This window comes from Copadichromis virginalis, linkage group LG20, assembly GCF_057382275.1.
Source record: "Copadichromis virginalis isolate Kocher_CV1m ecotype Utaka linkage group LG20, C_Virginalis_male_GT1.1, whole genome shotgun sequence".
NCBI lineage: Eukaryota > Metazoa > Chordata > Actinopteri > Cichliformes > Cichlidae > Copadichromis > Copadichromis virginalis.
In genome coordinates, this window is record NC_140637.1 from 13,360,130 (window position 1) to 13,373,993 (window position 13,864).

At 41.7% G+C, this 13,864-nt stretch overlaps 1 protein-coding gene across 1 annotated transcript in view; it reads left to right on the forward strand.

Annotated features, from left to right (window-relative positions):
• The window catches only part of LOC146684456 (plexin-A1-like), a 314,632-nt gene extending 303,523 nt beyond the window's left edge, over positions 1 to 11,109 (forward strand). The window contains exons 32-33 of the mRNA XM_085444381.1: positions 1,885 to 2,035; positions 4,931 to 11,109. Of these exons, the coding sequence (XP_085300507.1) occupies positions 1,885 to 2,035; positions 4,931 to 5,026 (247 nt within the window). The 3' untranslated portion in view covers positions 5,027 to 11,109. The remainder of the gene's footprint in view (positions 1 to 1,884; positions 2,036 to 4,930) is intronic.
• The last annotated feature ends 2,755 nt before the right edge of the window (positions 11,110 to 13,864 follow it).

Sequence of the window (13,864 nt, forward strand, 5' to 3'; positions counted from 1 at the left end):
CAGCAGGTCTCGAGCTGGTTCATTCACAGGACCAAGATGGCCGATGCAGCAGATCGCATCACTGCCTGCTGTAGACGGCCACAATCCACAATAGTGGAGCTGGAGTTAATCCACTGGATGAGAGACGGTGGAGAGCGAGTGCTTGTCTTCTCAGTTGTTTGTTGTAAAGTCAGGACATGTAAAAGTATTTGCAGTGCAGAAACTGATAACATATAATGTATAATAATACTTAAGAAATCTTTCCTGCACATAAATGCATGTGCACTCTACTGTCACAAACAGAGTCTAAATCTGTGGGAAAACCGCTGTGTATTTCTTTATGTTGAGCAGCTTGAATTGAATATGCTGCAGGAAGTAGTGTAGCTTCCACAGAGCTTTTGGAGGAAGCGTGAGATAAGGATTTATAGGTGAGATTTAACTGGGTGCAGTTGAACCTTGCTTCCATTATGCCTCCAAACCTACACTCTCCTCCCAGCGCTGCCCTGCTGCAGTAAACCTTGAGATAGCCGAGATATGGATCGTGCACACAGATCCAGGTACAGCTCAGTATTGGGATGTTTTCTTAATATATTGTGTTTTTACCTGCCTCACTTTCTACGGACCTTTCACTCTCCCAGTGCAGCCAGCAACACTGAGTCGATAATACTAAGGTTGTTGTTTCACTGAGAGCATCACCATCTCAAAAACGAAATATTAATGAAATATGAATGAGTAAAGGATGAATCAGCTGTTACAAACCCAGCTAGGTTCCCGTCAATATCCATAAGAGTCACAAAGTAGTCACCAAAAAGCTTACAGAGGATAGGATGGATAAAATATAATTGGACTTAGAACTGAAATGTAAGAGCCAAATCAAACTGTTCTGTTTAAAAAAGAAAAGAAAAGAAATGCTAGGCTCGCTGGCTTTCCTTTCGAAAACAAACATTACAGAATAAATAGCACGTCTGTAAGTGAGTATCTTACAAAGGAAGTCAACTAACTGTGCGAGTGTGCTAATCGCTGCTTCCTGGCCCTGCGTCCCAGTGTTTTAATGCCCCTGACAGGACTAAACAAACAGGTTATATAATCAAAAGCTGGCAGGCAAAAAGCCTGCAGAACATTATACATACGAGGTACTTAAAAGGATCAGTAACAGGTACCCTTTCGTAGCAGTTAGCAAGAATGTACGGAGCAGGCTACTCACTGATCACAGCAGCCCTGAATGACAGTCTGACAGTCGTAACCAGTCAAATATGGCAGCAAGAGGGAGACAGGAGAAACAGTCAGGCGAGGAGGGCAAAATAAAGAGCACATGTATACATCGATCAGGAGCTGGGGCTTGCAAAGGGAATGCTAAGCAGTTTTGTTACATAAGGGGGAAAGAACGACCCAGGGCCCTAACATCAACCATGACAACGAAGCCATCAATTCCCGAGTTACATAAGCAGGTGGGCATCTGAAAAAACTGAATTTGGCTTTGTTTTCCTATGTTCCCCTCACCCCCACGGCCCCATCAGACGCTTGCCTGTCCCTGAGATTGATTCTAGCAGAGGTTTCTTCCTTTCAAAAGGGAGTTTTTCCTTCCCACTGTTGCGAAGTGCTTGCTCATAGTGGATCGTCTAATTGTTTGGTTATTGTAGCAGAGGCGGCCTTAGGTGACTTTAGGTGCTATATAAATAAAACTGAGTTGAATTGAGCCGTCTCTTATTTTACTAATCTCATTATTTTTCAATTAAATGGCAAAGTAGGTCAATGTGTGCTCTAACAAGGTGCTAACCATCAGCAAAGAAATTGTATTAAGCTGCATTAATCCTTCAATGGGAAGCTTAGGTCGAGACAGTAAGTCAAGGTGTGAATGGACACGAAGGTGGCATGACACGCAACTCTGCCTGAACTCTTGTCTAGGTATTACTCCGATATCTCCCGCATGCCAGCCATCAGCGATCAGGACATGAGTGCCTACCTAGCGGAGCAGTCCCGGCTGCACCTCAGCCAGTTCAACAGCATGTCAGCGCTGCACGAGATCTACTCCTACATCGTCAAATACAAAGATGAGGTAAGCTCCCACTGCCCAGCACTAAATATAGAAGAAGGGAAGAATGTTGTAATTATTCGTGCTCTGCCTCCCTTTACTTGTTTTGACTAATACCACGAGGTCATTTTAATTCAATAACACTGATAACCAGTCCACATCGGTACAAGCTGGAAGGTATTACCACCATTAAGGATGCACATTAAGGCATGAGCTCAGCACATTATGAACTTAATGGAGCTTAACAGAATTTAGGTGATTTTTTTTAAAGACCTGCTTGCACAGTATCCTTTGCTGCTACCAGCTGATTAAAACTCAAGAATGTGTTAACGAAATAGTGCCACATTTTAAGGATGCTTATTCATTTTATTGAATAAGCATTCACAGTTAAGAAAACAAATCACGAACAACCAGCAGAGTCTCAAGCAAGACATTAAATGCACTTATTGGGATTTAAACCGCTAAATTCTATATACCCACGTGCCATCATGTTCATAGTGTGTGTCTGATGAGAAGTTCTCCAACACCATCATCACTCATTTTACTCTTTGCTTAAAAAAGTAGCACACGGTATTTAATGAAGAAAAAAGTGAATGTTAAAAGGCTCGTCTCAGGATGTTCATAAGACGTCCCGGGACAGCTACATTTAGATAAAAAAAGCCGTCTCGTCATCATCAGCACAGCCCGCAGATTCAAACCCACAACCTATGAGGATCTAACCGCTGCGCCATCATGCTGCACTGCCATGTAGGAACAGTTAGTTTTGACCTTCCAGGTTCATACAAATACAGATGAGGACAACATTATTACGTTTTTCTCAAAATTTTCCCAAGGAATTTTCAATATAGCATATCTATAAAGACACGATATTGTACACGGGGTATCTGGCCCATTGCTACAGGCCATTCGATTCCTATACAACCGTTGCAAGAGCTTGGTTCGCATTGCTGGCATTAAGTTGGACTCGTTCCCGGTGGGTGATGGACTCCGCCAGGGCTGCCCTTTGTCACCGATTCTGTTCATAATTTTTATGGACAGGATTTCTAGGCGCAGCCAAGTGGCGGAGGGCTTTCACTTCACACTCAGAATCTCATCTCTGCTTTTCGCGGATGATGTGGTTCTGTTGGCTTCGACTGGTGAAGGCCTCCATTTCGCACTGGAACGGTTCACAGCCGAGTGTGAAGCAGCGGGAATGAGGATCAGCACCTCCAAATCTGAGGCCATGGTTCTCAGCCGGAAAAGTGTGGAGTGCCCACTCCGGGTTGGGGATGAGTTCCTGCCCCAAGTGGAGGAGTTCAAGTATCTCGGGGTCTTGTTCGCGAGTGATGGTAGAAGGGAGCCGGAGATCGACAGACGGACTGGTGCTGAGTGTAAAAGCGAAGCTCTCAATTTACCGGTTGATCTACGCCCCTACCCTCATCTATGGCCACGAGCTGTGGGTAGTGACCGAAAGAACGAGATCGCGGATACAAGCGGCGGAAATGAGCTTCCTTCGAAGGGTGGCTGGCCTCTCCCTTAGAGATAGTTCAGCCATCCGGGTGGGGCTCAGAGTAGAGCCGCTGCTCCTCCACATCAAAAGGAGCCAGCTGAGGTGGTTCGGGCATCTGACAAGGATGCCTCCTGCGTGAGGTGTTCTGGGCATGTCCCACCGGGAGGAGGCCCCGGGGCAGACCCAGGACACGCTGGAGAGATTATATCTCTCGGCTCGCCTGGGAACGCCTTGGTGTTCCCCCGGATAAGCTGGAGGAGGTGGCTGGGGAGAGGGAGGTCTGGGCCTCTTTGCTTAGGCTGCTGCTCCCGCGAACTGGCCCTGGATAAAGCGGAAGAAGATGGATGGATGGAAGCTCAGTCTGATCTAAAGACGTCTGTTAAACTTTCACTTTTGAACTAAATGTAATCCAGTTTTAACACTGACGGCTTTTAGAAATCTAATCAAGAGAAAATGCTCAGTTGGTAAACGTGAATGTGAGAGTACTTCAGATTGGGTGGAATTATCAGTTTTGCAGTAGGTTTCACTCTCCAACCCAGTTCAAATATTGAGGGATATCTTTGGCTAAAACTTCAGCCTTCATCCTCTGGTGCTTTTTCATTTTTATTTAATGATACATTTTTATACTACCTCGCATTCGAACGTGCTAAACAGTGAGCATTAAAGGTGCTGCTAGGGTTTCTTCTTCTAGTTTCTAGTATATATATATATGTAAGCCAACAAATGTATGGTTAATTTTTCTGTGCATTTTCTTTATATTTGTGTTATTTGCTTCTCCAAACATGTGAGCTGCTGAAATATGCTTGCATGGAATGTGCTGTTTTAAAAATAGAGCCTTATATCTATACTACACACCTCTCCCTCCTCAACCTTTAGTATGCTTTTAATTGGTGAGAGCTACGCCCCCACTTGTCCTTGTTTCCATTCTTCCATACCAGCAGTATGACGGTAGTTAAGCTGGCTGTTTGCAGCTGGCTGTATTCAAACCAACTGCTCCCCTTCATTATGACCTATTATCCAGATGTAGACAGCTGCACGGCCCCCATCGTCTAACAAATGCGCTCAGACAGACGCGTTAAAAAATAAAGATGAAATGCACACGTCCTCACACTCATACCACATCCTCCTTTCCCCACTCTCATCATGAAAAATAACGCACTCCTGTTGGTCATTCTCAGTAGCCATTAACATCCAATCACAAGACATTCCACTGGCCATAACACCTGCCCTGTCGGCCCTGCTCGTGTTGTCAGCGTGAGTGCAATTGTAGTCGCTAACCACTAAAAGGGAAATTAACAACAGAGCGCTCCTTTGGCTCATGTAACTGTGAATTCATGGCTAAGGAGCATAACAGCGGCGCCCACGCTGCACTGCCGCATGCTCAAGGTTTTAAAGGCGTCTCTCTAATCTGTTTCCTTCCGTGTGTCCAGATCCTGTCAGCGCTACAGAAGGACGAACAGTCACGCAGACAGCGACTACGCGGCAAGCTGGAACAGGTCATCGACACCATGGCTCTATCTAGCTGAGGATCAGCCAATGGCGCGCCTCAGCTGGCAGGAGAACTGGCTAACCAACACGCCTTTCCCCAACAACTTTGACCCCCTCTCCCCATTCCTCGCCGTTTTAACACCCGACGTTTAAAGTCTGTCGCCATCGTCGTCACAAACAACAATCTACAGCAGCAGAAAGGACTGCGAGAACACAAGCACCCAGTAAGCAGCAGCACACTCGAGAGAGACAGCAGAGTTTGGAACTAAAGTCCCGGCAGCCGGGTTGACTTTTACCCCCTCCCCCATTGCCTTTCTTTTTCTTCTTCTTCTTCTCTGAGCCTGCCATAACAACCAAATCAAGTGCGTCCCCAACCTCAGCCGATTTTGGACCTCAGCTCAGGAGAGCATTTATTTTCATCAAGTCCCTCATCACGTCTACAGTTACACGGGAGCAGCTTTGGCCACAATCAGGAATGGTACATGCACAGTGGTGACCAGAAACTCATCAAGCTGGACCTGAAACAAGCCCAGAGCTAGTATCTTTTCACAGCCAGAGCTGCAGTTCTGACTCTGAGCCTATAAAAAAAAAAAAAATCCAGAATACTTGATTCCTGTGAGGAATTTCTCTTTCTTTACTGTTGCTCCCCTCCACAAGGAGGTCAAAGGTCAGGGACAGCTACAGAGCAGCAGCCACAGAGCAGGTAGAGATTCAGTGTGTTGCTCAAAGACTCTTCGGTAGAGTGGATTCTCGGCAACGCGCCGCTTGCCACTGCAGGGCAACCGGGAGGAAGGACTTTGCAGGGAAACTCTTCATCGACATGAATTCCACTGTAGTCGAACAAAGGACGCTGTCAGTTTCATAACTCTGTATTTGATTTGTTACTGCATTTGATTCTGCCCGTCCAACTGCCTACTCTCCCCAGTGCTGTGCCACTTCTTGTGTTACTGCTGAATTTGCACAACAAAGCTAAATCAAAAGAGAGAAGAGGATATATGAATATATATATATATATAGATAGATAGATATAAATACAAACCTTTCATTTTTAAAACAAATGAAAAACTGGGGAAAAAAAAAACTGTTTTTCATTTCAATGTACAAAAGATCCGTTTGAGACGAAGATTTGATATTTCCAAGATGAAAAATTATGAAAAACACGAGGAAAAAGTCGTCCTGTGCCATGTTTTACTTTGAATGTTGTTTAGTGCGAAGAGACTTCTTTTTTTTCCCCGTTTAGATGAAACGTGCTACGATGAAAATGTTGTCATGCTTAGTGACTGAAAGTTTAAAAATAGGTAAATGGCAAAAATATATATATATAAATATATCATACGCAGACACTTTCTATATTTCGTGAGGTCTCGGGGCGTGCTACATCTTTGGCTCTGAAGATAGCAAAAAGGCAAATGATGTCTGGAAGCCGCCTACGAGCAAACCAACCTGCAGTGCTTTTGTGTTTGTTTTTTAGAGGAACCAAATACAACACAAGGCCCAGTCAGCTGATTTAGATGAGACAAAAGTCACTTGTGTGGAAGCCAGCCTCATGCTGCGTTAGCAGACCGCAGAGGCAACCAAGCAGTCCTTTAAGCTGATCCCTGGCACACTGTGCTTTACAGCTTCCCGATCTTGTTTTCTAGACTTCCCAGCTTGTCTGAAACACATTTTTTTCTATAAGGTGTGCCATCCAAAAATGAAGGCTAGTCTTTGCTGTGCAGAAGATGTTGTCTAATATTTCTTGGTTTTATTATTTGTTTTTGTTGTTTTCTACTCCGAAGTGACGACGGTAAAGCTAAAGGGTCCGTTTTTTGAAAATGTGAATGTGGTTTATGAAAAAAGATAATGAAATGTAGCTTGATTTATGTGAGTGGGGTTTTTTGTACAAGTTGAAGGCCTTTCTCTCTCTTTTATTTTGTTCTGTGGTTTTGTAGGGTTAAAAAAAAAAAAGAAGAGAAAAAAAAGTGCAAATGTTCTCCTTGCACCGTGCGCTGCTCTGTGTTAACATTCGGAAACATTCCTCTTCCCTAGGAGTGTACACAGCTACTTATCAAGGCCAGAAGATACAAACCAAGGTGATGTATATATGTTCTTCCATCCTGTAAAAGCGTATCATGAATTTCAGACCACCAGATAAGACATATCAACACCCAGATCACACGGAAGAGCTGAAAAAAAACCTTCTCTACATGTGTTTGCTTTGATAATAAATGGGAAAAAATAGTGTAAAAGAGTAGGGTTAAATGCACCATTTAGGACACTGTAACTTCAAAGAAAACAGTTGCATCAAAATTGCTTATGTTCGCTTCCTCTTCAGCAGTGCTTCCCTCAGTTTTTTTTTTCGAGTGGAGACCTTGTAACCAGATAACAGTAGGGTTCTCAGACCAGTTCAGATGGCTTTGAAGAGCTTTGCGTTGCATCAGGAGCTTCACAAACCAGAATCTCTTTCGTAACTGGAAGTTAATGTAACCATATGCATCCCTGCACAAGACACTTACTACGTATATTATATGTTAGTGACAGATTACCCTGGAAAAGAAACCTGTCTAATATGTAATATAAATACGATACGCAGCCGTTTCAGTGCTCCAGTTGCTAAATGTTTAATCTAAAAATGAACATTTACAGTCGAGGCTCTAATGTATTTTTATGTAATTCAAAGTTACAATGAAATAATTATTTAGTTTGTTCCTAAGCTGTGAAGAACGAAGATTAGCAGCTAGTGGACTAAAAAGTGTGTGAACACCTTAAAACGCACCAGACGGACTACAAACTGATGAATTCCCCAAGTGATAATTCAATGTCACAGCTGTTCTACAGCTTGAACTGAAAGTGTGACTTTCACATTTGGTGCGACTGGTGTTTCAGCTACTTAAGTTTAAAGGATTCAGTCACACATTCGTCTCTTTGGGATTTTATATTTGAGCAGCAGTCCTTCCAGTCTAAGGCTTTGTCACACGGACAAATCCTAAAGAAGTATTGGCAAGAAGTATTGGCAAGAAGTCGAAGTCGGCGCAGTCGTTTCCACGTTATTGTGAGGCAGTCGCTGCATGCGAGCCGGCTGTTAGCGATTAGTTCGTGCTTGTTACATGCTACCTTAAACAATCAATTCACAGAGAAATCAAGGGTGAGCTCTCTCTCTTTTTTTTTTACTTCGGACCATTAGCACAAGTTGTATGCTAATGTGTAAGTTGTCCAGTCTTTAGCCTTTTGACTTCTTCCTTTGTCCATATTGTCAGGGAGTTAAGGATTTTTCCCACATACCAGACCTGTACCAAGCCAGATGCCACCAAACCAAACACATATTGCTGCTGTCAAGTAAAAGCTGTAAAACAAAGAATAATAGAACAAGACACAGACCCTTTAAAAGCCCAGTGTACATTCGAATCTCTAATCTGAATGCTAGCCTCTCACACCAACACACCATGTTTTTATCTGACAGCACAAATGTGCGTCTGGATTGGATGACAACGTACTGTATGTTCTTAAATACTTGAACCACTGATCTGCACAGGGTAACATAACATACAGAGAGACTGACCAAAGCTTTATGCATCTGCAACCCGAGCACAGCTCTGTGATAAGAGACTTTTCTTTGCCGTTTTCACTTATTCCACAAGAAACTTTTAGTGCTCAGTTTTAGTGATTTAAAAGCAGCCTCCGTCTTTATCCTTGATGAATGAGGCAATGCTACTTCCATGTACAGGCGTTCATTAACACGTTTTGTTCAAATTGAATGAATGAAACAATCTGAGGATGTGGACTCTTACATTGATGTTTGACTGGTGTTCACTTGCTCAGTTGAAGACTTGTAAAAAATGATTTTTGTGATACTGAAAGAAGAAGTCGTTGTTAGTGCCCCTAGGATAATTTTGTAGGGAGAAAAAAAAGGAAAAAAAATAGACATGGTGAGATAAGGCCCATTTGGTTTTTGATGCTTTTGTTTCTTAGTTTTGTGCTTCTTGTTTTATGCTACAGCACTTGTTGAGGTAAAAGATGAAAAGACTCAGGCAAGGCAGAGGAAGTGCTTTGAAGGCCACGGTACCGCTTCATTGTCCATTCCATCACATCTGGGTTGTTTTTCCCCCTCTTTTCATGTAGAAAAACACAGTCAAAAAGGAGGGTGGAGTGGGAAAAGAAAAGAGGTGGTGAAAGAGATTCTCCTGGCGATTGACAGACACATAGGTTTTTGCTGTGCCTTGTCAGCCTCTACCCACATGGAAAATTATATGTTTTTTTCCATGTACATGATTCCTATTTTGTTCAATGTCCATGTCAAAAACTGACAAACAAATACAATATATGTAAATATATATGTCCTTTTAAATGTGAGATTACTAGACTGATACCAGTCATGCGTCATCTAGCCTAGCTTATACTAAAGTAGCCAAGAGCTAACCAGGCATGATAACTCCCTCAAAGATGGCTATGTAAAAAACTGCATCCATTTAATTGGAGACAGTGTGAAAATAATATGCTATCTAAGGGTGTGTGTTATGGGGGGAGTGTATCCTGCAAACAGTGAATGTAATTAAGAAGATTTGACACAAAAATCCCTCTAAAATGATAAATGACATCTCTTTTGTTGATCTATATTATTAGGGTTGCTTTATATTGTTTGAGGCTATTGTTTGTCTTCATGCTAATATTAAGACAAGATTAAAGTAAGCTAATTACATGAAATGTCTGTAGGCAGCTTTTAGCCTGAGATTGCTATTTAAAGTCTTTTTCTCAAAGTAATGGACTAAATGTGCTTATTTGCTTTCTTGGTTTTTCTCACTTTAAGGAGAGAATTATTACAACTTTGACATTACTTTTTTGTATGAGAAGTCAGAGCTAGCAGATGGTTAGCTTAGTTTAGCACAGAGCCCTAAAGAGATAAGATAAAACAAACAGGTAGCCTAGCTAGCCAATTAGAATGTAAACAGCTTGATGAAGATTTTGTTCAAATATTATTTCAAACAACAGCACTAAACGTGATTAGTAATTAACAAAGCTTTGCAGACACACCAGAACTTACATATTCATGTTTTATGGCTCTTGTGCATGGATGTAAGATATAGATAACGGCCCCTACAAAATTAGCCATCGTGTGGGCCTATAAAAAAAACCCCAACTTGTGGCTATACCCATAGTCTAACCAGAAGTCAGCTATCTTGAATTTGCTTGTGTACAGATTTGAAGATGAAATATCTTCCAGCTTCATATGAGGGTCTGTCTTAAGTAAAGATGATAAAAAGCAAAGCTTCAGAGTTTTATTGAAAGGTTTTTCCAACTTTTAATGTTCATTATGTTCATGTTTCATTTTGAATGTAGATTGCATTTCATGAAAAACGTCATCCAATTTGACAAAATATCTACAACAACATGACATATAATTAGTGGATTTTGTTAGCCAAGAATGGGTATCTGTTCATTATTAACACTTAGCCCCCTTAGTCCAGGCATAAAACCCAGTGTAAAGGACCTTGATTTAAAGATGCAAGGATTATAGCGCACTAGACGTTTCCCCTTCTTTATGCTAAAGTTAAGATTGGTATAAAATACATGAGAGTGGTATCAATCTTCTAATCTAACGCTGATATTTTATTGAGAAAAGAACAGCACCTTTTGTAGAAAAACAAAATCCAGGAACCAATTTCATTTCTTGTACTTTCTAAGCCATTTTATGAAAATATGTCAAATGTATCTATTTGCCCATATGGGATGCACCCTCCATTGGACGAAACATTGCCACACAACATTTAAACTTGCCCTCATCTGCCATTTCTAACCCCCAACCCCAATAGCAGCACTCGTGGGTTTTTCAACCCAGCAGTTCCAGCTTCCTCGCCTGCTGAGTTCACTTTGATTAAAGTACATCTGAGAGACGGAGCAGAGGACATAAAATAACTTCACACACAGATTAAAGAGGAGAGAGGTAGAAAGAAAAAAATACCTTAAACAGTTTTAATACTTTATGAATTCTGATACCTTTTTAAGAGTTTCAGACTTGAAGCTGCTGTGACAGGTTTTGGCTGTTTCACGCCCGTGTAAATATCCTGCTCTTTCCTATTTTGCAGATTTATTACGTGTAAATAGACACGCATCAAGGAGAGATTAAACATGTTTTTTGCTAAATCTGGCTCGTCTGATGTTTTTATTGCTCTTCCATATCCCTACGTACCCTCAAAGTTGCGGATTTGAAAGTCGTAACAAGTTTTTGGTTTATCTCAAGTGCTCGTCGTCACGAGAGAACACAGAAGATCAAAAGCGGCACATGTGAGATCTAAATACAGTATTATTGTACTCTGGTAGAGCAAAAACTGCTGCCTGTGTTTGACTCGTTCCCCCTCTGTTTTACTGCACCGATGTTGAGGAGGACATTGAAAATGATGATGATAAGCCTTTACTTTGCAGACTTTACTGTCAGAAATCTCTTACTGATGTGAGTCATGAATATGCAAAGCTCAGTTTCAAGAGTACAATCATCCATCCATCCATATCTAGTCACTTTCCCATTCATGTGAAAAGACTGAAATTATCCCAGTGAGTGTCAGACCAGTGAATCCTCAAATGACACTGTCAGACACGAGTGCTGTGTTGCAGTAATGACCTGGTGGAAAATGTGCCTTTGAATCTCCCAGTGCCATTGAATTTGTTTATAGTATAAATCTTCTTTGTTTTTTTTGGGGTTTTTTTGAATGGCAAGATTATCATGAATCTGCAAAAGACAATATGTCTAAAACACCTTGTGATCTGAAGCACAGCACATCAATCGTTGAACATGGTGGGGCCAGTGTAATGACGTGGGTTTGTATGGCTGTAACTGGTATTGATAATAGAAGACTGAATTCTGAAGTGCATAGTCAGACTCAAATGGATAAATTAACCCAAATCATACTGTAAGAGCAACTTATACGTTTCTTAAAGCAAATAAATTAAATATTATTAAATGGGCAAGTCACCTAATCTAAACCCAGCAGATCATACTTTTCCATCATTACATACAAAGCTGAATGCAAAAAGACCTGCGAACAATAAATCCTTAGCAGAAAATACCAAGGGAGCAAACACATCATATGGTGATGCTTTGTAGACTTCTAGTATTCATGGACTGCAAAGTATTTTCATCCAAGTATTCAAAACAATCATATCTGAAACTAAGTTGGTTTGTCCAGTTACTTTTGATCCTTTTAAAAATGGATAAAAATGAACCCCTCGAGTTCTTTTAGGTAGTTTTCATGCTTAGACCTAATTCAGTTCAGTTCTTGTTTGTATACATCACAACAACAGTCCACTCAAGTTAATTTTTATTGTCTGGTAAAGACGCTACAATAACAGAGTGAAAACTACAACAATCAGATGACCCCTGTGAGCAAGCACTTGACAACAGTGGGAACAAAAAACTCCCTTTTAAAAGGAAGAAACCTCCTGTATGGCCAAGCTCCAGGAGGGGAAGCCAACTGCAGTGACCAGTTAGGGGTGACCTAACCAAACAGGACAGAAAACACTCAGGAGTTAAAGCAAGTTATCTATTAATTGTGACGGTTGGTGGTTCAATTCTTTGGACGCATACTCAAGTACAAGTGTGCTCCATAATGCTTTTATCAGAGACTGAATGTTATATAGACCAGACCATTTACGTTGGAAAAGGATGCTTAAAGAATATTCTGGTGAGTTGGACATTGATGCTCAGAGTGTTTGTTATCTAGATAGGCAAACATATACTGCTTTCCTCATTCTTTTATCCTTCTGCCTACAGGAAAGGACCAAATAGTGCTTTTTTTCCATCTCTCAAATCCAGAATACCTATTACTAGTTTAAAATGTGGCATTTAAAACTCTCCCCTTTAAAGCCCTCCCCTTGAGAACTCTGGGATTTGACAGGTAGCCCATCACTCAAATTAAAAAGTCCAATTTGAATACATAAAGAGGAGTGATTCAGACCTCTGGAGAGAATCTGACCTGGATATCACAGACACCTGGTCTTTGTTCTGACCTCTAATGTTCAAACATGTTCTTTTTTTCATGTATTTTCCTTCACCTGTAGGCCCCTCTGATCCCTCTGCTCCCCCCCCCCCCCATTTATCTGCCTCCAAAAGAGTTTCTTTCCCACTCCTCTTTGTCTCCCCATCCTTTAATATGCCTCTTACATATTATGTAGATTCCCTGCTGTAGCTCTTGTCACAGTAGGCAGAGCACAGCAGTGCTTAGACAAGCTACTGGGTGCACAAACTCACGTAGAGAGTAGACGCCACCTCCCATTGCCTGCAGCCCCCTCTGTCTGGCTATGTGTTCAAATATCTAAGGGCATCAGATTACCATGTTGGAATTGCGCTTGTTGTGAAAAATCACTCTTCCTCTCTTTTTCTCTTTTATTTTCTTCTTCTCTCTCTCCTTTATTTTGCGCCTCGAGGCTACTCAGGCAATTCAATCACCCCGACCGCTCTCAACACAAACACTCGGCCGTCCTCTAAGATGCCTCGACACAGAATAAACGACAGTCACATTGGCTTGGGCCCCACACTGCCGACTCTCAGCTGGAGATTAAACTGTGATAAGACTCCTCTCTTTCTCCAGAGAGAAAGAGAGAGCAAGGGAGGAACAAAGGAAGAAAAGATAAGACAAAAAGCAACAAGTGGAAATAAGGGCGTAGAAAGGGGAGAAGTGTAGAAAGGGAGAGAAGGAAAAAGATAGTTGACTTTGGTTTTCTCGAAGGATGGCAGTTAATACTGCCAGGCTGAAATCTCACTCATTTTGTCTTTATGAAGCTCCAATAAGTGACGACCAGCAGGGGAAATAAGATGATGGAGCAGAATCAGAGTAGCAGACAGAGTCATGTCTGTCCTGGCTGCTTCCTCTCTGTCAAAGCTGAATTAAATGCAGTGCTAAATTGTG